This window comes from Vanacampus margaritifer, chromosome 18, assembly GCF_051991255.1.
Source record: "Vanacampus margaritifer isolate UIUO_Vmar chromosome 18, RoL_Vmar_1.0, whole genome shotgun sequence".
NCBI classification, from domain to species: domain Eukaryota; kingdom Metazoa; phylum Chordata; class Actinopteri; order Syngnathiformes; family Syngnathidae; genus Vanacampus; species Vanacampus margaritifer.
In genome coordinates, this window is record NC_135449.1 from 6,147,101 (window position 1) to 6,171,836 (window position 24,736).

The 24,736-nt window shown below is 42.5% G+C and overlaps 1 protein-coding gene across 2 annotated transcripts in view; it reads left to right on the plus strand.

Annotated features, from left to right (window-relative positions):
• Positions 1 to 4,316, plus strand: part of ankfn1b (ankyrin repeat and fibronectin type III domain containing 1b) — a 148,324-nt gene extending 144,008 nt beyond the window's left edge. For both annotated transcript variants that reach the window (XM_077551760.1, XM_077551759.1), the window contains 6 exons: positions 431 to 581; positions 1,088 to 1,256; positions 1,343 to 1,509; positions 1,583 to 1,790; positions 2,780 to 3,501; positions 3,795 to 4,316. In XM_077551760.1, the coding sequence (XP_077407886.1) occupies positions 431 to 581; positions 1,088 to 1,256; positions 1,343 to 1,509; positions 1,583 to 1,790; positions 2,780 to 3,501; positions 3,795 to 4,100 (1,723 nt within the window). In that variant the 3' untranslated portion in view covers positions 4,101 to 4,316. The remainder of the gene's footprint in view (positions 1 to 430; positions 582 to 1,087; positions 1,257 to 1,342; positions 1,510 to 1,582; positions 1,791 to 2,779; positions 3,502 to 3,794) is intronic.
• The last annotated feature ends 20,420 nt before the right edge of the window (positions 4,317 to 24,736 follow it).

Genomic DNA, 24,736 nt, shown 5'->3' on the forward strand with positions numbered 1-24,736 from the left:
GTTGAAGCGAAACAGCCCAAAGTTGGGGTTTTGTTTTAAGACAACCTAATTTTTTTGTTGATGTTGTACAAAAAATTAGGTTGCTTTGTAGAAAAACAACACAAAAAAAATTGTCAAATTGGCCCAAGTAGCAGGTCGCTCCAATTTTTTACCCCAAACCACCAAAATTGGGTTGTCTTCAAATAAAAACACAAAAACTCAACTTTGGTTTGTTCTGTTTCAAGACAACAACAAAAAATAGGTTTCTTAGTGCAAAACAACCCATAAGGTTGTGTCAAATTGAACAAACTTTGGACCAAATTGGGTTATTTTTCACCCAGCAGTTTTAGGGTGAGCAAAAATGTCTCTCCTGTAAGAGAACAAAAAGTTAAAGTCTCTCTGCGAACATTTAAAGCATGAGTTTTGTGTGTGCGTGTATGTGTTGCTTCAGAGACGAGTGGCAATGGCTGCAGGCCCCCAACTCCCTGGAGGATCCGACGGAGACGGAGGCCGGCGCCCAGAGTAGCCCAACGCCCCTCCTGCACGACATGCGTAGCGCCATCAAGGATCTGATCGCCCACATCAATGTCCCCGGCAACCAGGTCCGAGCAAGATCGCGCTGTGTGGGCCTCCATGACAATACACATTATTGTTTTTTATTGTCTGGGAACATTCGAACCCGCAGAACTTTATTCCAATGGGGTTCTGGTCACTTTTGGTTAGACCGCCATCTCCCACGGGTTGTGGAATAGAACTGCTATTTCCCGTCATATTTATTTCTTTATTTATTTATTTGGCATTTTCTCAACAGTCTACACACAGTAAACGACGTGACTAAATAAATAAAGACATTATAAAATGTTAAAAATAAAAGTATAAAATAAAATTTATACTCTGGAGCAATTTATAGTTGAAAAATCCGGGATATATATATATATATATATCCCGGATTTATATATATATAAAAAGAAAAAAGAAAAGAAAAAAAAAGAACCCTAATTGGGTCAAAAAGGGACTAACCCAACTTTTTGGGTTATTCAATTTACCCTGAAATGAGGTTGTATTTTTGGGCAAAATTTATATATACACATTTTCTGTTTGTCTCCAGGCGCAGGACTTCCGGATCTACACCCAGGAAGTGTTGGAGTTTGGAGACAAGGTTTCCTTCCTTCTCCTCCTGCCCCCTTGCGATGAAGTGTGCACGGCTCCCGGTCAGAATAATCCCTACTCGCCCCGCTCCGGCTTCCTCACACTGCCCCTGCAAATTTTTGAACTGGGTGAGCGTGCGATATTTGATAAGTGGCTTGATTCGCTGTGTGACGAATGCCTTTTAATTGACCGTCTCCGCTTCTCCCCCCGCCAGTCCACTTTAACGCCTATTGCCCCGGTTTCATCGGCCAGTACTGCCGGGTGTCCGCCTTGCTGGAGCTGGAGTCGCTCATGTCCCAGCAAGCCCTGAGGGAGGCTTTCTCTGAAGAAGAGCTCGCCGCCGCCAAGAAGAAGCACCAGCAGCTTCAAGAACACGTTCAGGTACGGAAACACAACCGGAGCTCGAGTATCGTGACTTGTGTGGCTAAATCCCACGTCGGGTTCGTTCCGCCAGCAAATGGAGGAGGTGTGGCGTGACGCCAGGTGGATCATGGATGCCTTGCAGTACGCTCGCTACAAACAGTTGACCGGCGGCATCTCCATCGGCGGCTTGATCGACTTCTCCAAGGAAGTGATGCCTGACAAGTCCACCTCCACCTCCTCCCAGCCCGACTTCATGCCGTCCCCCTTGCCTTCGCCGGAACCTTGCCGCAAGCATTCAGGTCTGACGCACACTGTAAAAAAAAAGAAGAAAAAAAAACCCTAATTGGGTCAAAAAGGGACTAACCCAACTTTTTGGGTTATTCAGTTTACCCTGAAATGAGGTTGCTTAAATTAATTCTATTTCATTAGATTCAACTTTTTGCTAAATTGAGTCAGTTCATTTTTGACCCAGTTCAATTATTCTATTCAATTAACCAAAAAGTTGGGTCAAATGAATACCCCCACAAACTACAAAAGTAACTCAATTATGGATAATAAAAAAAAGAAAAGAACCAATTCACTTTTTGGGTCAATTTGACCTAACTTTTATACAAAATAACCCAATTTTTTGACACAAGTAAAGGATCTGCCCAATATTTATGAGTTGTTTTACGCTAGAAGACCCATTTCTTGACTCAAAGTTGGGTCAAATAGACCCAAGTAGAGGATCAGTGCATTTTTGACCCATAGTTGGGTTATTTTTGACCCAACTGTTTTTTGAGTGTTGGGTTGCATTGTGGGTTATTAATTTAGTTTGACCCAGTTTTTTGGGTTAAACAAGTGTTTTTCGGTCAGGTTTTTTTGGGGACCCAATTCAATTGGGTTATTCAATTAACCCAAAAAGTTGGGTCAAATGTATAACCTACAAAATGAGTTGCTGTGTGGGTTATTAATTTAATTTGACCAACTTTTTGGGTCAAATAATTCAAAAAGTTGGGTCGGTCCATTTTTGACCCAATTTTGGTTATTTTTCACCCAACTGCTTTTAGAGTGAAACATTGGATGCCTTCTCGGTGCATCTGTAAATAATTGAGTCCACCCGATTCTTTATAGATTCTCATTGGTTGAGGGAATGAAATAATCGTTCACTAGGAATCAAATTACAGAAACTGGTTCTTTTTGGATTCCCATGCCTAAACGTAACAAACTGAAAAGAGTTAAGATCTGAGTATTTTCTGGATGCACTGTACATTTGAGTTTTAAACGTATTAAAATGTTTACTGTTCAGACTTCGCAGGCCTGTCGGACGAGGAAGGCTCCTCCGAGGTCTTCCTCACCACCGACAGCGACTACGACTCCAGTCGGGCCCAGAGTCCCCGCGAGCTGGACCTGCTGCCCCCGTCCCCGCTCTCCACCTCCGCGCCGCTGGAGCCCCGCGGCTTCCTCCGCAGCGACGGCAGCGGCTCAGGACTCGGGATCAGCAGAAGCGGACAAGGGGGAGGAAGCGGAGCCCTGAGGGACTCCACGCCCGACGTCCTGCAGGCCTCGGAGCAGCAGCGGGGCCGCGAGCTCGGGAGGTGCGGCGGGGGCGTCTGCTGCGGGGGCGAGCGGCGGCGGGGCCCGCCCGAGCTTTTTGATAGCGACTTCATCCTGCCAAGTCGGCAGATTGAGCTGTTACACATCACTGAGAAGCGGCAGGCTTTCTGCGTGCGCACCAGCAGCCTGGAGTTCCCCTCGGCCACGTCCGCCAACCAGCAGTCGTACCCGCACCACGCTTCGTCGCCGGCCGCCTCGCCGCAGCAACGTTGGCACAGGCCCTCGTCGGTGGATCGCTGTTGTCCGGCGGAACGTGGCCCGCAGCAACGCCCGCCCGCACGAACGCTATCGGAGGACAGCGGCACTCAGCAGCTCTCGTCCCCGCGGCCGGCAGCCCACAGGAAAGGCTCCCACGCCACGCTCAGAGTGTACCCACAATACCGCACGGGCCTTCCCAAGGAGACCAGTGTCAAGGTATGTGGTAATTAGGAATGTCAGGTGATTAAAAATTTTAATCGTAATTAATCGCATGACTTCAATAGTTAACTCACGATTAATCGCACATTTTATATCTGTTCTAAATGTAATGACTGGAATTCCGCCTTTCCAAGTAAGGGGCGGGGTCATTAATCGCGCGTTAAAAAGTATTTGTGGCGTTAAAGGAACTTTAAGTTAACTCAAAATTAATGCACTAATTTTTACATGCCTATTAGAAATAATTTGAATTTCCCCAAATTTGAAATGACGTCATCCTGTCTCGGTTCCAGCTTTGCGTGACTCCGTGCACGTCCGCGGGCGAGATGGTGCAACTGGTGGTGCAAGAGATGAACTCGGTGTCCCGGCGAATGCTCGGCGGCGGCGGCGGCGGCGATCCGGACGAGGGCGCCTTCTACGGGCCCGAACAGCTGAAGCACTTTGGCCTGGTGCTGGTGGTGGACGAGCGGGAAAAGTGGCTGCAGGACGACTTCTGCCCCCTGGAGCTGCAAAACCCCTGGTTGAGGGGTAAGTTGTGCGTGCGCATTAAGGCCTACTCGCCCCTCGCTCTCAAACACGGACGAGCCACAACGGTGTGACGCTTTCAATTCAAAGACTGCGTTATTTGAAATGATTTTTTTCTTCTGGGAACAAAACCAACACTTTGAAAATTATCAACGATGCAGACTTCCATGGAAGACTTTGCCCTGTAGCCTCGTGTCCACATCCGGTGTTGAGTCGACACACTGTAGCTCCAACGTTGGATCTTGTAAAAAAATAAAATAAAAATAAAATAACGAGCTCAAACCAGCAGATTTGCAGTTTCAAAACAACAAGCAATACTTTTTGTTTTTGACGAGCATCTTCCAAGAATTGTGCTTCTTCACAAATCCTGTCATGCCGTGCTAAAAAGTTGACCAGTTCAGTGTTTCGTTGTTTTGATATTACCCACAATGCACCAGGAAGGCGGTGCTTATCCTTCCCCACTAAAGGACTTGAAAGGTGCTTTTCTTTTCAGAAGGGCGACAATAAGTAAAAAAAAAAAAAAAAAAAAGAAGAAACAAAACTTTCTGGTACAAACCACAAAGAAGCTCCTGACATTCTTCACATTCCGTTCAAACTTGTTTACACCTCTCACTGGGATTGCAATTTTTCGGGACAAAAAAAATCGGTGAAATAATTGTAGCAGGAGGAGGCGGTTACCATGACGACCTCCGTGCTCACGCGAGGAAAGAGTTTACAAAGTTTACTAAAAGAACAAAAACGTGTGCTTTTGTGCTTCTACTGTATGTTGAAAAAAAAAAAGGTTTCAAATTGTGTATTAGTTTTCAACGTTGGCTTATTCTCCTGTGTTAGCGCTTAGCTTCTTTTGTTGTTGTTTTTTTTTTTTTTTACGAGGGCCAATTGCAAAAAGAAAAAAGAAAATGGCCGACTATGTAAATAGAGACAGTAGAGCAGGTGTTGAATGTATCGTATGTAAAAGAAAGAAGATTTTAAAAAATGGCCGCCGAGGAGCATCCAAACGTGTTTGCTAGCCTCGTGTTTACAAGCTCGAGGTGGAATCATGAAGGAGACATCACGTCACTTTTTTGCTAAAATCTATTTTTATTCAACAATAAATGAATATGACCAAAAGAAAACTTCACGCTCGCTTTCTTTCATTTTCGTGTGGCTTTCTTCAGGAAACTACAAACGTCCTTTCTTTGCCTCTATGCGCCATGACATTGGATGGCGACCTGTCCATTCTTTGCTTATATGTGCCCCGACATTGACTAGCGACCTGTCCATTCTTTGCCTATATGCGCCCTGACATTGACTGGCGACCTGTCCATTCTTTGCCTATATGCGCCCTGACATTGACTAGCGACCTGTCCATTCTTTGCCTGTATGCGCCCTGACATTGACTGGCGACCTGTCCATTCTTTGCCTATATGTGCCCGACATTGACTGGCGACCTGTCCATTCTTTGCCTATATGTGCCCTGACATTGGATGGCGACCTGTCCATTCTTTGCCTATATGTGCCCTGACATTGGATGGCGACCTGTCCATTCTTTGCCTGTGTGCGACCTGTCCATTCTTTGCCTATATGTGCCCTGACATTGGATGGCGACCTGTCCATTCTTTGCCTATATGTGCCCTGACATTGGATGGCGACCTGTCCATTCTTTGCCTCTATGTGCCCTGACATTGACTGGCGACCTGTCCATTCTTTGCCTATATGCGCCCTGACATTGACTAGCGACCTGTCCATTCTTTGCCTGTATGCGCCCTGACATTGACTGGCGACCTGTCCATTCTTTGCCTATATGTGCCCGACATTGACTGGCGACCTGTCCATTCTTTGCCTATATGTGCCCTGACATTGGATGGCGACCTGTCCATTCTTTGCCTATATGTGCCCTGACATTGGATGGCGACCTGTCCATTCTTTGCCTGTGTGCGACCTGTCCATTCTTTGCCTATATGTGCCCTGACATTGGATGGCGACCTGTCCATTCTTTGCCTATATGTGCCCTGACATTGGATGGCGACCTGTCCATTCTTTGCCTCTATGTGCCCTGACATTGACTGGCGACCTGTCCATTCTTTGCCTATATGTGCCCTGACATTGACTGGCGACCTGTCCATTCTTTGCCTATTTGCGCCCTGACATTGACTGGCGACCTGTCCATTATTTGCCTATTTGCGCCCTGACATTGGATGGCGACCAGTCATTCTTTGTCATTACATTGGCTGGCGAGCATTCCATTTTTTTGCTATATGTGCCGACATTGACTGGTGACCATTCCATTCTGAGCTTGACCGGTGACCAATCCATTGCTTGTCTCTACATGCCCTGACATTGATGGACGACTATTTCATTCTGATCTTGACTGGTGACCAATCCACTCTCTGTCTATACATGACCTGACATTGATGGGCGACCATTCCATCCTGACATTGACTGATGACCAGTCAATTGTTTATCTATATGTGCCCTGACATTGACAGGTGACAATTCTGACCTTGACTGGTGACCAATCCATTATTTGTCAATCTCTGATATTGCCAAGTGACCAGTCTATTGTCTATATCAGGTTTAGTATTATAGTTTTTGATTTTCCATTATAGTTTTTATTTTGTTTTGACTAATTATAATTTTTTCAAATTCAGTGAAAATGATTAGTTTCAGTTTGTTTTTATTCAGTTTTTTTTTTTTAAATATGGTCTTATTTATTATATAAATATATCACATATAGACTGTATATGTTCCCCGATATTGACATGTGACCAGTCCTGGGTGCATCCCACCTCTCATCCACGGTGACGATGGACTGCGAGACTTTTCGAGCATTCCGACCCGAACGTCGCCTGCGTGTTTGCCGCACAGTCCCGCCACGCCGGCGCGCGTCAAATGTTTTGCCGCGTTGACGTCGATCACAGACTCTGAGCCTCAAGCCGGCCAGCTTGCTTTCAGCGAGCTCATATCACAGCGCTCGGCTTGCTAGCGCCGCATGTTTTCTCAGCTCTTGAGCAAATAAAATGGCGCATGCTTCGCTGTCAACACATTACACTACATACGCTAACGTGCGCGAGCACGCCACACGCTGACGTATAACGACATGTAAATGCATGCGTGTAGCGTGAAGAAGATTTACACATTTGTTGCTTATCACACACACACACATGCAGTCGTCCTCCTCGACGCTGCCCCTTTAAGAGCAACCCTTTGCTGTTTATTGACAGTAACTTAAGAATTGTACAGGAATTCTGGCACCTCCTAATTTTAAACCTTCTGACTCCCGAAGGACCCGAGCTAAATATAACCGCTTGGCATATCTGAGCAGCTATAAAGCAAAGCCCCCCCCCCCCAAGAAAAAAGAAAGTCTTGAATAGTGTCATTCATGCAAGTGAAGGGAAGCACGCGCAGCTCAATGACTCATCACAATACAGGCGCGATCAGAACACAGACCACTTGAGTTCAAGGACGGGAAAATAAATGCATGTGACCTTTGACAGCCAAAACATTAGGTACAATACGCAATTAATGTGTGTTTTAAAAAATGGATTTTGAGAATGATGCTCAATTTTAAAACTTGTTTATGCCCCTTTTTTTATTAATTCAACAAAAGGCCGATTTTTCTATGTCAACTCATCTGTGCTTATTTATTCTTAGTCCCATCACTTGTGAGTTATTTTTAGAACAGATGCGGGCTACTCATGTTGTCCTTTGGGCTAAATAGTACCCGCTGGCACCATTTTGGGGGGTTTTTCAGTGGAGCAAAACAGCATCCATGTTTGCGCAGTGTCTCTTCTTGCTCCCTTTCTCTTCCGTGTGTAACTGCTCACCCCTCCCATTTCTGAAGGGGGTGTGGGGGGGGAGCATTCCCACATATGTTATTGTGATTTTTATTCTCCACACTTTTTTTGCCTTGAAACAACAACCATAATACTCTCGATTTACACCGTTCAAATTTCAACTTCAACAAAAATTCTCGCCTCCCGGGGTACATATCGTCGGATTCCACATTATTTACAGTACTCGCACACAAAAAACATTAAATATCGACTTTTCCCCATTCATTTTCAACGGGACTGACATTGAACTTTTTCATCATGATTCTTCATACTGGTAGCAGTTAAGGTGCAGTAACCAGGAGGTTGCAGGTTCGAATGCCACCACCGAGTGTACAATGCAAATATATCCATGGCTGTTATGCTAAGTAATATACATGAATACCAACTGACTAAATCCCACTTTAGACAGATTGCAGTTCAAGTTTTTGTTAAATTAATTTGTCATTTAACTACAATTAAAATGTGTAATACATACAAACATAATTTATCTTTCAATTGACTTCATAAGCACATGCATTCAAATCTTTATTCTTACGCAATTTCTGCAAAAATTGCACTTTGTCTAGTTGGATGTCTAATCTTACTACACCTGAGATGGTGGGATTGTCTCGGCAAAATAGAAGTGCTCGCTATTGCTAATGTTGACACATTTTGTCCTCTCTTTGTGGCATCCCGCTTCTTCCTTGACAATCCCACCATGTTTTTGCGGTTCGCTAAAACCCACACACAATATACTGTATGTAAAGACATTCCTGCACAGTGGGCTCACCTGTTTGGCAACCCCCGCCCCGTACCCGAACCTCAGTCCACCCTGCCTACCGCCGTCTGATCCCAGCCTGGCACTTACTGGCAGATTTGCGAGGCATATTTGTACGTGAGTGATGGCGTGCGTGTGTGTATGCAGTGGGTGGGAAAAGTGAAGGCTGCCACAGCGGCATCACTCATTTCTCTACCCTCCCTCGCACCCTCCCCAGGGCCCATAAACCTTTAAAGCACCTATAAAACACTTGGCGAGGCCTTTTTGAAGTTTTTATGAAGATCTGGCTTCATTGTTCCCAAGAGATGAGCCCCGCTCCGCTGGCGCCTCCGAGCTTTCTGGAAGTGCCAGTGAATTCAGGAGGCGGGGGAGGCGGTTGGTCGGCTTGGGTGCGGGTCCCAGGGAAAGAAGGGCTGCGGGGTTGTGATGGGGGGGGGGGGGCATGGTGGAGCCTGTGTTTTTATGTCCTACTGTGCGTGTGTGTCAGGCGAGCAGATGAGCCGCAGATGCGACGACAACAACGGTGACAACTTCATTTTCTGCCGCCAAATCTCGGCCCCCGTCGTTTTTTTTTTTTTTTTTTCCTTCTTCTAGCGTTTAAGACTCCTTTAATGAAATCGACGCAGGTTGTAAGGAAAGCACATGTGCGAGCGCGCATGTGTCGCGCCATGTGGGTAGTCTGCGTATGCCTTTTGTGTGCGTTCGCAGACGACGGGGCCAGCAGGTTGCGTGGTTTGTTGTTTGAAGTGGGGCTCTGTTGTTCTCATACGGCTAAATGAATGGAGCCGGACCCCCCTCCATCTGTCTGATCCAGCGGCACCGGCCCTCCCTCCCAAATCCCGGCTCCGACAACCCGACGCACCGGCCCCCTCAAAGGAACAGTTGGCAAACGGGACGGACCATTAAACGGGGCCACGATGAGGAGTGTGTTTGTGTGTGTGTGTGTGTGTGTGTGTGTGTGTGTGTGTGTGTGTGTTGAGGGAAGCAAGTATGTGTAGATATCGGCGGACTTGACTTTGACTGTGCCCTTCAATATCCTCAATGTCACAAAGGTGTGTTGGTCTGTAGTTCAAAGGTCAGAATCGGGACAAGGCTCGACCTTCTCAGCTCAGGTCTGCTTTTGGGATCCAAGATTTTCGTTGAAAACACGTATTGGAAGTTTATTCTGTTTATTCAAGATTTTGGGGGCATTAAAAAAAATTGCATAATTGTTCATATTTATGGACAATTTTATGTGGATTTTTTATTTATTTTTTTACTATTTGCGGGCCTCAAATCGGTTTTCTGAAAAAAATTAATGCTGTTAATTTGTTTTTTGTTTTTTTTATTTTTTTATAATTATTATTATTTATTTTTCCCCTCAATATTATTATCAATTTATTTATTTTATTAATTGAATTGTATTTATTTAATATTTTAATATGATGATTTTTTAAACAAACACAAGCGACACAATAATAATATACACTAAACAAAATCAGATTTATTCAACATGAATGTTTTGTTCTTAAAGGTTCTCAAATAGCGGTGTTTTTATTTTGTTTATTTTTTTTAACGCACTAGAATAAAGTGTAATTGCACATCCACTACAGTAGGTGGCGGTGGCGCTCTCTTTGTTTGACAGTGTATAAGAGTTTTAGCTCCTCCACAGAGGCGTTCTTTCAACAATTTTAGAGACAAATGATGTTATTTATAGCCATGGCGGAGAATTGGTGTAGGGGAATATGAATTATTTTCCTCTTTATGGGGGGGGGGAAACAAAAAAACAAACAATTGAGAAGCACTGGGTTTGGCTTACACAAAAATAAAGGTACAGTAATTTCTGGACTATAAGGCGCACCTGACTATAAGCCGCGCTAGCTAAATTTGGGGAATCCTCGAGTTTGTTACACATATGAACCGCACCCGACTCTAAGTCGCAGGTGTTTTCATGTTACCGTACCGGGTTCCCGCTTCTTTCTTTTCCATAACGAGGGCGCAAATTGTCTCTCTGTCATTCGTATTTGGGCTCACTTGATTTGTTTTGCTCGGCCTGACCCTTTTGCGCTTCCTTTATAGTGCGCCCCCTTGTGATCTTTAATGGATAAGCCGCACCTTTTGTATTAGCCCCAGGGTCGAACGCAAGTGAAAAAAGTAGCGGCTTATAGTCCAGGAATTACTGTAAATGTTAACAGCTAATGTATCGATTTCAATTCGAATCGTTCACTTCCTAAACACTTTTTTATGTAAAATTCTGCCAAACGTGGCGTAAAACGAGTCAGTAAATCAGACTACAACAATATTGAAAAAAATTACGACGCAAAAGTCAGAGGTCAAAGCAAGTATTTGTGATAATATATGGCGTTGCGTCATGAAACCTTGTAGGTCCAGCGTGTCGTGAACCGAGGACCCCCGACATGTAACCCGACCCGGTTTGTGTTTCAAGTCGCTGCGTAAATAATGTCGCGTGACACCTCCTTCTTTCTTGGCGTTCTGTTTTTGGAAAGCTGCCTGTTGTCTTCTCGTTCCATCCAGTTTGCCGTGGAAAATGGATGGACGGGTTTATTTTTTTTATCATCTTATTTGATCACAACTTTTTTTTTTTTGTGGAGAGCTCAGTATTGTTCATTCGGTAATTTTACCGATTTGACATGTCATCATCATTGCTCTCCTTTTTCTTTTTTTTTTGTATTTTTTATATATATTTTTTTGTATTTTTTATATATATATATTTTGTATTTTTATTTTTTTTTGTATGTGGGTGATCTTTGAACACAACCTTTCATGAGATAACATGTTTTGCTAGTAGTCGAATCACAGCAACAAAAGTGAGAACACCCCTATGTGAAATTATTATGTGAGGTATCAATACTATGTTTGGCGTGAAGTTCACAAGATTGAGGTTAGGATGAGGACTTGAACCAGTTTGGATGATTTGCAGATGTGAACAGAAGCAAAACGGACATGTTTGAAAACGGCGCATATTAACCGCTTTGTGCAAAAGATGATGTCATGTCTTCTGAAAACATGTACTGGGGGGGCAGGGGTTTGGCTTTTGGGGGGGGGGGGGGTTCCTTTAGTCCTTTCAAGTTTGGACCACGGCAGGATGGACGGTACCAGGGCGAGCGGCTCAACGCCTTCATCCACGCCGCCGCGCCCCGCGTCACCCCACCCCGGCGACCAGTCGCATTAGGCACGCTTCGGCCGCGCCATCAAAGGCCCGGCTCGCTCTCTCACACACACACACACACACACACACACACACACACTGAGAGAAAAACGTGCGCGCAAACAGTCGAAGCTAGGAGCCCGCAGCCGGCCTGACACAAGTTAAACAAGCATGTTCGCACCCGGCCCCAAATATAAACGCGTGCCTAAAAATAACAACACAGTCACGTAGCGCCAGTTCAAACACACACACACACACACTTCATGGCTGTGTTATTGTTTTGAAAATATGATTGCGGTGACGGATGGTGGTGGCGGGGTGGGAGGGGGGGCTCTGGCAAAAGGGGGCGAGTGGCGGGGCCCCCGCCATTGTCCCCGACCAGTGTGAGGCTGTGTCCATAGCTATAGAAACTGGGGCCACACTGGGAAGGCATGCTTTCATCTCCACCGCAGGCAATAAGGGGTCAAATAAATCCCCCTGGATGCAGTAAGGGGGCGGTTGGGGGGCTTATACGCACGCACACACACACAGGGAGCATGTTTACCTGATAGATAGCTGCATTGATCTAGAGCAGACATTTTGAAATTCCAAGGACCTCAATCCTAACACAAAAAAAATCAGCTTTTTTTTTTTTGCCAATTTTTGGAGGGAATTTTTAAACGTGGTTATCTTTGTCGTACGTGTTTGTTAAAGGGGAAGTCAACCTTAAACATTTCTTGACAACAATATGTTATATGTGCCCTCACTAGTCTAAACGTGACATTTTGATTAATATTGCATTTGTGGAATATGAGTTATGAAGTAAAATCCAGCCGTTTTTATCCATCTCATGGGGCGGCCATTTTGCCACTTACTGTCGACTGAAGATGACATTGCAGTTGCTCAGGGCTCGGGCAACGACCAATCACATCTCACTTGTTTTCTGAAGCTGAGCTGTGATTGGTTGTTAACTAAGATCTGGGCAACTGTGATGTCATTTTCACTCGACTGCAAGTGGCAAAATGGCCGCCTTCCGATATTGATAAAAACTGCTGGATGTTTCTGCTTAACTCATATGACACTAATCATGAGACTAGTGGGGCTGCATAGAACATATTGTTAAGAATAATTTTTTTGGGTTGACCTCCCCTTTTAATGTTAAAAAAAATCAGCCTGCCTTAAAATTCTGAAAAGTCAACAAAGTTTTTTGTTTTTATTTGAAGAGACTAACCTGCCAACTTTGCCAAGTACAACGAAGTAACATGACTAATAATTTCATTATCATTATTTTATTTGAAAGGGACAATGCACATTAATGAACAACAAATTAAGTTGTAAATATGCCAGATTCTAGCACCATTTGCTAATTTGCATCTGTAGTCCCCTATACATAAATACATTAAAATGCACATCACAAAGCAATACAAAGTCAATAAAAAAAACAATAAGAACATTGCAATAAGACGACAAGATAGGTAGTAGGTGATGTCTGGTCGCTGCTAGATTTCACTTTCCTTTCTTTTCTTTGATCCTTCCTCGGGTCTCCTGACAACCTCACGACTAGCTGGATTCTGAAGTATTCGGTTTAGGTGAACGGTATGGGACTTTTATTGGGTTTTAGGTGAACTAATGAGTACACACTCACACACGCATGCACACACAAAATAAAAAAAATTAAATAAAAAAGAGAGAGCAATGATGATGACATGTCGAATCGGTAAAATTACCGAATGAACAATACTGAACTCTCAAAAATAAAAAAGTAAGACGACAAGATAAAAACAAAACAATAATAATATCCATCTCCGGGGGGATTTCACTTTCCTTTCTTTTCTTTGATCCTTCCTCGGGTCTCCTGACAACCTCACCACTCTAGCTGGATTCTGAAGTATTCGGTTTAGGTGAACGGTATGGGATTTTTAATGGGTTTTAGGTGAACTAATGAGTACACACTCACACACGCATGCACACACAAAATAAAAAAAATTAAATAAAAAAGAAAGAGCAATGATGATGACATGTCGAATCGGTAAAATTACCGAATGAACAATACTGAGCTCTCAAATTAAAAAAAAAATTAAAAAGTAAGACGACAAGATAAAAACAAAACAATAATAATATCCATCTCTGGGGGCGGCCATTTTGTCACTTGCCGTCGACTGAAAATGACATCACAGTTACTGCGAGATCAGGTAAGGACCAATCACGGCTCAGTTTGCAAACATCACATTACCAAATTCAAAATAAATTTTAAAAAAAAAAGAGCTAAGCCGTGATTGTTCATTACCTGAGCTCTGGGCAGCTGTTATGTCATTTTCAGTCAACAGTAAGTGGCAAAATGGCCGCCCCCTGTGATGCTCAATTCACATTCCACAAAGACAATATTAAATAAATTGCCCTTTGTTTGTTGCTAAGCCCAAATATTTTTTTAGATTCATTTCAAATGGCTTCCCTTATAAGGGTCCCCAATACCGCAAGAGGACCCCATGACGTGAGCGTGGAAACAGATCTACTGTATGTCCCCCGATGATGAATCCCCCTCACACACACACACACACTTTTTGTGCGCGCGACCCAGCACAGCATCGAGATTTATCCGTGGGATGGCCTGGTAAACAGGACAGGTAAACAGCATCTGGAGCCAGCAGGATCACTAATTTCAACACACACATACCGTCCACACACACACACACAGTGTTTTTATGTTATGATCTCCTCGCTAAGTAAAAGCTCAGAGCGTTGAAAAAGGACGCATTTTAACGTTGCGTACGGTCGTAAACAGCAGATGCACGCACGGGGGAAATCGTCTGGAACGGGGCCAGCCGTGCCATTAGAAACGGACGTATGGGAGAAGCGGCGCAGGGGAAGAGGAGAAGGAATGAAGACGGGAGGCGAGGAGAGAGGGAGAAGGTCGGCGGCACCGCCGCATGCCACAGACAGACTGACGATACTTGTACTGGGCTCCACACCAGGAACCTGGCTGTAATTACACCACACGCACACACACACACACACACACACACACTGTTACCAGACAGATTGAGGTTCTTCAAGTGTGTCTTTATGTCTTTCAATCGCAACACACTTTTGCGCTGCTCACCATAAATAACATCCTCTTTATCTCGGACGGTAAGAGCTTGAAGAAAGTCATGGCGAAGGGTTTTCAAACTTTTTCCAAGGATCTTAGTGCCAACTAAATATAACGAGCATTTGTAGCCCTAAATGAGAAAATAATAATAATAATAATAATGAGAATGAAGGTGTAATATTTGGAGTAAATATTGAGTTTAGAGACGGCTCAATTTTATTAAAATTATTTTAGTTTTTTTTCTATTATAATTGTTTCTACACGCTTCAGGTTAAAGCTATTTTTTAATTTTATTTAGGATGTTCCAAATTTATAGATTAACCAATTAAGGCTATTTAAAAAAAAAAAAATCTAACTTTTATTTAAATGAGCTTTCAAAAAGGTCTCTAAAAATTATATTTAAAATAATAATAATAATAGTTTAAAGTTTATTAGAACTATTAGAACTTGTGTGTGTGTGTGTGGGGGGGGGGGGGTGTAATGTTATTAGAATCAATTTTTATTTAGCAATTTCAAAAAAAAAAGAATCTCTATCACAACAGAAACGTATATTGTTAGCATTAAAAGTTGAAATCTTATGAGAATAAAGTTGTACATTTCCGAGATCAGTTTAATCATTTTAATGATATAAATCAAAGCTCCATTTTTAATTAAGGGAATTTGGAAAAATACGACTATTCTCATAACAGTATGCATTTTAGTTAAGAAACAATGTAAATATTCTCCTAAAAAAAAAAAAATCATTCCAAAATTATATCAATCATATCAAATGGGCAAAAGCTAAGGCAGTAAGGAGTAATTTATATTAGCCATTGTTTTATCCTCATCATATCCTGAATCAATGGACTCAAAAACCTCAAGACAAAAAAAAAAAAAGTTCCTTCAATCAAAGCAAACAGAAAGTTCATACTTGCATACAGTGTACACAGTACACAAAGACTACTATAGTATAATAATATTGCCGACTGGTGGAAATACGTTGCAAAGTGTATCGGAATATAATGCTCATTTCACATGCGCATACATCAATGTTGTGTTGACATGTTTTTGCAGCCGGAAAGTGGCGGAAAAAATCAGAAAAAGCACATTTAAGGGAAGGCAAAACAAACTGAGTGAGAGTGTGCTTAAAGTCAATAAAGAAAAACCTTGGCAAAGGTTAAGGAATGATTGTGGTTTTGATTAATAAAAAAGGCAAATATTTCATTGCAGGTTTGTGGCGCAGATAGCTTGCGCGCGTGAAGGTCTAACCGCGCATCTCCCCGTCGCCCTTCGGACCTCCGCGTCCTTACTTGATGCTTTGCCTACAACAACAAACCTGGATTGACGTTAATGGTCGGTCATTAGAGTGAATGTTATTCAAATGACAAGAGAATTAGTTGAGTCATTTGGTCCCAAAAGTGTCAAATGTGCTTCGGATGGATGGATTAACTTTCATAATTGGCACTTTATTGCAAAAAAGTGACTGAAAAGCACTGGTTTGTTAGATGGATACATTGAGAGACAAATATCAGAGAATGCTAGGTGCTAAGCTAACTTGCTACAAGCTGACTAGCTAGCCTGGCTAAACACTTTCATGGTGCGGAGCCGCAGTTCTAAGATACTAATTCTCGTTTCCATGGCAGAAAATAAACTTTACGTGTGACAGGTATCACTACTTTATTGCAAAAACTGACCCAAAAAAAAAAAAAACGGATTTGTCAGGTGGCTAGATGTATAAATTGATTGAGAAATAGCAGGGAATGCTAGGTGCTAAGCTAACTTGCTACAAGCTGACTAGCTAGCCTGGCGAAACACTTTCATGGTGCGGAGCCGCAGTTCTAAGCTACTAATTCTCGTTTCCATGGCAGAAAATAAACTTTACTTGTGACAGGTATCACTACTTTATTGCAAAAACTGACCCAAAAAAAAAAACTATATAACTTATAAATTGATAGAGAAATAGCAGGGAATGCTAGGTGCTAAGCTAACTTGCTACAAGCTGTGGCTGGCTAGCTAGCGGAGCTGTTGTTCTAAATCACTAATCCTCATCTCCATGGCAACAAAATTTTTTAAATAAATAAACATTATCACTATCATCAAAAGACACGCTAATCGCTAAGATCGTATGAAATATAGAGTAGCAAACTCACACCAGCAGTTTTACAAATTCATCAATTTAGCTTTGCTAAGGGATTATGTAAATACTTGATTCTAATTTCTACATTTCAGTTTAGATTATGCTATATAGCGTTAGCGTGAAAAGATTCATTTTATACCATTTTAGCCAGTTAGCTGCTTAACCATAAAATGGTCCAGATAGTTTCTTTTTTTTTTGTTATAATTTCATATTTTGTGTTAAAACCGTCCCACATTACCCAAAATCATTCAAAACTACATCATTGTATGATTTTATTTTATTTTTTTTAAGATTGATGGTATCGATAAACAGAGCTAACGGTCCAGCGCTGTGTCAATAGTCATATTCATAGCATGCTAGCACAAACGTGGATTTCCCAATTTTCTTTTGTGAATGGACACGCTTGTTCTCAGAGCTCTCGACCGGCCAAATCCAAGGTTAAATAAGGTCAACAAGGTTATTGGCACAAACCACAATTGTGATTCTGTTTGCCTTCTAGACTGACACCAGCGCAGATCTCCGGTATCAATAGCTCCTTGTTGATCGGCTTCTCTCTCTCTCAGTCCCTCTCTGTGTCTCTCGTTCTGTCCGGGACTTGTGAAAGTTATTGGAGTGTGAATGCGTTTAACAGCCTCTGTCTGCTGCCCTGTGGATGCAGAATGCTGACGGGTGTCTGCCTCCTGCCTCATAGGTCTCTTTTGTGTCCCGCTCCGTGAAGGCTTTCCCACTTCAGCGACTGGCAGCGGATCGACGAGGTCAAATGTGATCAATTGGTCGGAATTGGCAGGATAAATTAAAAAAAATCCCGCTTTTATTTGGATCGTCAGTTTGAGAACCACGGCTTTCGGTTATCGCCAATGCGTGTTCCGCCATGCGCTCACTTAATGAGATCTTCTCATTGACTATGACAGGTGGGTGGGAACGGGTGTTCCCCGTTCCCACTGAGTTCCCATTAAAAAAAAAGACGCATTAATCCTTCATTGAGACATAAGCAGCTTGAGGTCTGAGGGAGGCTTTATTTTTTTACATTTCCAGAGTTCTGACTTAACCGCACTTTAGTGCCCTTAAGTCTGTCCAATTTCTCATGACTTCATTACTCCTCTTGAGCGTTGAATGCGTACCTCATCCCACGTCTTTCTTCCCCCCTCGGCCGGGGAAAGAAAGGCAGACGCTGGTGTTTGCTCATGGCTCCAGGGGCTTGTGGCTCCCGATTAGCAAACCAGTATGAGTCAACATCTGCTACATCCCTTAGACAAACTATCTATCGGCGCACACTCGGCCTGTTGTCAGACCTCCGCCCCGTCCTGTCCCGTTCCCAAGCGTTGGGGCACCCCCTGGGAGGTGGTGCGCGCTCACATGTCGGCGAGGCATTTGCCAAAGACTTCCCAGTTCTCCTGGCACCGCGGCAAGCCATCGCCCGTCTCAGCCTCATGCGTGCTTCACTTGTAGAGGGACAATAGTCGGAGGCATGTTACCAGATCTGTATTTGGAGTATTTCTTTTTCAAAGGACTACAGTATACTGGTCAAATCTGTGTAGTTACCACAGAGTGAGGTGCAGGTAATCTTGTCCAATATGGGTTGCCATCCTCACATTCTACACTCTGGCATCTGTAGCATTGGATGTGTGTGTCTTTAAAAGTCGGGCCTGGTCTGTTGAGTAACCTACACTCTAAAAACAGTTGGGTCAAAAATAACCCAAATTGGGTCACAAATGGACCAACTCAATTTTTTGTGACATTCAATTAACCCAAAAAGTTGGGTCAAACAAATAACCAACAAAACAACCCAAAAATTGCATTGAGTTGTGGGTTATTAATTAAATTTTACCAACATTTCGAGCTATTTAACCCAAAAAGTCGGGTCAATTAATTTTTTACCCAGTTCAATTGGGTTATTCAATTTGTCCAAAAAGTTGGGTCAAATGAATAACACACAAAACAACCCAACAAATTGCTTTATGGGCTATTTAATTTGACCCAACGTTTTGGATTAAACAACTCAAAAATTGGGTCAGTTCATTTTTTTACCAAATTCAATTGGGTCATTCCATTAACTCAAAAAGTTGCGTCAAATGAATAACCCCACAAAATAAGCCAACACATTGGGTTGCTTTGTGGGTTACTATTTAATTTGACACAACATTTTGGATTAAATAACTCAAAAAATGTGGACAGTTCATTTTTTAGCATATTCAATTGGGTTATTCAATGAACCCAAAAAGTTGGGTCAAACGAATAAAGCACAAAGCAACCCCCAAAAAGTGGATTAGTTTATTAATGTAATTTTTTTAATAACCCCCAAAAAATTGGATTGGTCCATTTTTGAACCAATTTGGGTTATTTTTTTGACCCAATCGTTTTTATAGTGTAGAAGTCCTCTGTCAATAGGCCGACTGTAAGAGGAGATGGCAAACTAGTTGCCTAATCAATCCCACCCCTATTTCAGACTTCCAGTACTTTTTTTTTTTTTTTTACTTGAGTACAAGGACTCATGGATCCCAAAGGGCATCAAGGTCTGTTTGCTTAATCAAGACCCTGGGAGGTGAGCTGCGTTGCCGTCGGGCCCCACTGCATCTTTGCGACCCGCGGTGCTCATTTGGCAGCGCGGCACGCAGGACAACGTGTTTAATGTGGTTCAACGAGCTGCCAGCTTTAAACAGAACCACCTCGAGCCGCGCGCCGCCGCAGACTACTCGCAAAGACGCCGTCGCCGACTTTCCTTCGCTTTGTTTTTGTTAGGCAGTGCCAGTCTGCGAAGTATCTTGGCTCCAGACTCAACAGAACACACATGCTGCGGGCCCGGGGCGGGCAAAGGAACATCTGTTGTGGTCAGCGGCTGCGCAGCCGACGCTTTCGTTTGGACACGACGGCTTGCGGCGGCACAATGGCTTAGCGGTCGCACGGAATGCCGGCACTTGCGGTTGGGGTTTACCTAGCTTGCCCTCGTCATTCACCAGGCTACGATTTAATTAGCTGTAAAAGGCACCCTTTGCATTGTCTTGATGGGGCATTGGAATTTACAGCAACTTTTTCCTTCTTCTTTCCAGTGTTGGCTTTTCAGTGATGATGCCCTTCATGCGTAGCTTTTGGCCCTGCAAAAAGATACGGACATGTTACCTTGGAGCACAATACGCGGCTCTAAAGATTCAGTTTCTTCTACCTTTCCTCTTCTGTTTTTTGATTATTATTATTTTTTTTACATTTATCGACTTTTCGGCCTTTCTGTCAAATTTCTGACATTTTTGGCAATTTTATGGTCATACAATAATTTTCTGCCTGTTTTTTGACATTTTTTCTGCCTTTTTTATGTGCTTTTAATTATGTGACATTTTTGGCAATTTTCAGGACATTTTATGGTAATTTATGGGGGACGTTTTGGTTACTTTTTGAACGTTGTCTTTTCGGCCTTTTTTTAAATAAACTTGCTTTTTCTCTAACTGTTTGGACATTTTAGTTTTTTGTTTGTTTTTTACTTTATCAGACAACTTACAAATTTAGACTGATATTTTTTTAAATATTTTATTATTCTTTTTTTATATAATCATTAATTCACTTAAAGATTATTTTTATCAAAAAAAATAAGTATGTAGAAAAAGGGTTTTATCAGGTTTTTTTCTCGTTTTTTTTTTAACTCATTCACTGCCATTGACGGCTTTAGACGTCAAAATTTCTTTTTAACTATTTCTATTAGTTTAGAATTGTTTCCACTTTTGTTAACAAGATTATGAAAACCTACAAAAAAGTTTTTATTGTACATTTAGAACAGATATAAAATTTGTGATTAATCATGAGTTAACTATTGAAGTCATGTGATTAATTACAATTAAATCACCTGACGACCTAATTTTTTATAATTTTTTCTTTTCTTTTTTTAAATAATCTTTTTTAAAAAAAAGAAACTATTATTAAAAATTAGGGCGTCAGGCGATTACATTTTTTTATTGTAATTAATCGCATGACTTCAATAGTTAACTAATGATTAATCACAACTGTTATATCTGTTCTAAATGTACAATATTTTTTCCCCTAGGTTTTCATACTCTTGTTAACAAAAGTGGGAAAAAATGTTAAACTAATAGAAATAGTTCAAATGAATTTTTGACGTCTAAAGCCGTCAATGGCAGTGAATGAGTTAAGAGATCCACAGGAGAGGGACTGAAGAGCCACATGTGGCACCAGAGCCGCAGGTTGCAGACCACTGATCTACACTGGTACTTTCCAGGACCAAAAATCAAATGTCAAGTGTCCAAAGACAGAATGCATAAATGCCAAATGTCACGAAAGCAAAACTTAAAACATTTATTTGAATTGCCTAACTTGCGATTGTATAGATTGTTTGTTGCCATGACAATCGATTCATCTGAAGTCGCAGCCTCGAGATGTTTGGGCACCGCCATCGTCCTTCCTTTTTCTCCCCCCTTTTTGCTTTCTATCTCTCCCGCCTTGCCCGCTCTTCCCCTTTTTGGCTGTTGATGCCACTGCGGAGACGGCAACAGTGACTCCATTGTGAACGATGGGAATTGGGCAACGGGCCAATGATGTCATCCTGCCATAGGGAAGACCAGCGGGAACGCCCTCCTGGCGTTTCGGAATGCACTATTTTTTCCTGTTGTTTTCCGGAAGGCGGTGATCAATTTAATTCCACCCTCATCACTCCCCGCTCCAGGGCGAGGGGTGAAGGGGTGGGGGCTAAGGGGGAGCGTGATGAGTAAAAGGGATGGGGGGGGGCGTCTTCGCTCCTTCAAAGCGGGATACGACCATTGAAAGAACGTGGCATGGTTTATTTTTTGGTGTGTTTTTAATTTTTTTTTCATTTTGTGAGATATGAGTAATGGAATGTCGTCAGGTCACACCGCTTCGTAGTCGCCGGGTGTCATTACAGAAGAATAGCGGCAGTTCATCAAGCAAAACACAAATAGTCCTTCACTCACAGTACAAACCCCTTCGGCCAAAAGGAGATAATTGCGCGTATACCTTATAAAGAACACACAGCGCTTATTGCTGATTAAATTAAAAGACAGAATATGAAGTCATTTGACCTTCAACTAACTGCTAATTCATTTTGGAGAACAACATGCCATAGCAACGCCGAAGCATTTCTTTTAGTGGTCTACAGACCATTCTTGGCATTTTTCTACACTGCCAATGACGACTATAGACGTCAAAAATTCATTTGAACTATTTCTATTAGTGTAACATTTTTTCTACTTTTGTCAACAAGAGTATGAAAACCTATATATATTTTTATTGTACATTTCGAACAGATATAAAATTTGTGATTAATTGTGGGTTAACTAGTGAAGTCATGCAATTAATTCCGATTAAAAATTTTAATCGCCTGACGGCCCGAATTTTTAATAATCTTTGAGTTGCGTCGGGCGATTAAAATTTAATTTTTGTAATTAATAGCATGACTTCAATAGTTAACTCACGAACGATCACACATTTTATATCTGTATTTCTAAAAAAGAAAAAAATCTAGGTTTTCATACTCTTGTTAACAAAAGTGGGAAAAAAATGTTCAACTAATAGAAATAGTCAAAATGAAAAAATATATATATATATATATATTAAAAAAAAAAAAAGGAGAGCAATGATGATGACATGTCAAATCGGTAAAATTACCGAATGAACAATACTGAGCTCTCCAGAAAAAAAAAAAGAAATAGTCAAAATTAATTTTTGACGTCTATAGTCGTCATTGGCAGTGAATGAGTTAATAGTCTTTATGTGAATTAGTTCACTTTGTGTACAGTGATGAGCAGGTAGAGTCAAATAAATTGATCACCTTTTCCACTCTAAAATCGACTGGTAAAATGTGGTTAAAGTAGTAGTAGGAGGAGGAGAAGGAATCGGGCCGATGCTCGTGTTGTTTTTAATCCGCCGATTTCGCATGTGATTGATTGTGCCTGAAATCTAAAGTAAAAATAAAAATGACAAGGCGAGCGTGTGCGCGCTGGCCAACAAGCCGTCTTTAAGTTGCGATTACTGGGAAGCGCAACTTGACGTTTTCTCCATCACAACAGCATGGAAACTAAACAAACGATGCCACGCTTTGGAGACGATTGCATCAAGCTGGCGCAGGTCTTTCAATGAGTTGGACAAGCGTTTTAATCGCCTCCTTGTCATCGTAAAACTGAAAGAAAAAAAAAAGACTTTGATGCTGTTTACTGGCTATTTTGCAAAAAAATAAATAACTTAGCGATCATTTTTAAGGGAGAGAAAAATGCAGAAGGGGCTTCAAAAGTAGCGTTAACGGGAGACAGATTTTTGACACGCTTCCCGAGCCATCTGCTTCGGGTTAGAGCTCCGAGACCAAAATGGGGGAGAGAGAAAAGAAGTGAAGAACATGCAGAGGGCAATGGGGAGAATCGAGAGAATGCGATATTGACAGGCAATGGTGGAAAGATATTTATTTGTGCTCGGAGACTCTTTTTTTTTTTTTTTTTTTCCCATGTTTGGAATTGTTGTGGTACCAAGAGAAAGACAAAGAATTCCATCGTGGCTGCGATACAAAAATAAAGAAAAATGGCTTGTTTTGGGAATTTATAGCAGCAAAATATTTGGTTGTGCAGCACATGAGTAATTAAGAGGCAAGTTCCTGACGTGAGATGATTTCAAGGCTGATTGAACTACTGGGAATTTCTTATCTTCTAATCTTGGCCTTCCCTCAAAGGAAAGGTGATGATTTTTCAAAAATGATTATGAAATGTTTGTGACTCCTTCCCCAAGCTGTCAGTCTCCCTTCCCCACCCGCCTGTGCCATTCTACCAATCCCCAGTGGGCATAGCCAGCCAGTCTGGCCAGGCCTGCCCCTTGCTGTGCCCCCGTGCTGGATAAGCCCCTGCCTGGACCTTGGGTAGAACCCTTTGTATGGAGCCATAGGGGTGTTAGTGTGTGTTTGTGTATGTGTTATGTGTGTATAGCATTCACAGCCAAAGGGGAGAAGGGGGTCCTATCCGTGCCTAAGGGCTGCCTCCACCCCCCCCCCCCAACCCTCGCACCCTCCCCATCCAACGCACCCTCACCATGCGCCCTATTGAGACCTAAGGGAGCGTGAACAATCACTGCAAAACCAAAGAGCTAAGTCCCCTTGTTATACAAGCCCAATTTTCGGCGAACCCAACCCGCCGGCCTCCCACCCCCGCCGACCGGCGGCCCGGCCCCGCTCGTCAGAGGTTGCCGGGCTTCGTTAAAGCGAGCCGGGCTCCTTTTATGGTCTTATTTAATTAGCCATTCCACAGTAAACTGCCATTCGGCACCAACGCAAGCCCCCCCCTCCGACCGCCCTCCTACTCTTCGTCACCCGAGTCTCCACAATCAATCATTGGGTCTTTCCATTTTCCATTGGCTAACAAAAACATTTTAATTGGAAAAGTGGCTGATTATTTTAGCATTTCTTGGGTTACAGGAGCGGGAAGTTTGCCGCCACAATGTTTGCGTGCTATGACCCAACAGTCGTATTCTATAAAGGCCAAACATGTTTGAAGCACTATTGTAATGGGCTTAATGCATTATGAAAGTAACCCAAATTTGGTGAAATAGCTAACCCAGCGCTGGGTTACTTATACCCAGCGTGTTGGGTGGAGGGTTTGAACCACGCGTTTTAATCCAACAAGGTTAATGCTAGAAAGAAAATGGGTTTCAGGGTTATTAATGTGCACCCTTAAAACTGCTGGGGCAAAAGTTGGGCCGACCCACTAACTTGGGTCAATTTGAAAAACCCAACAGTTTTGTACAAAACAACCCAAAGTTGGGTCAAATGGACCAACTTAGTGAGTCAGTCCAATTTTTCACCCAAATTGGG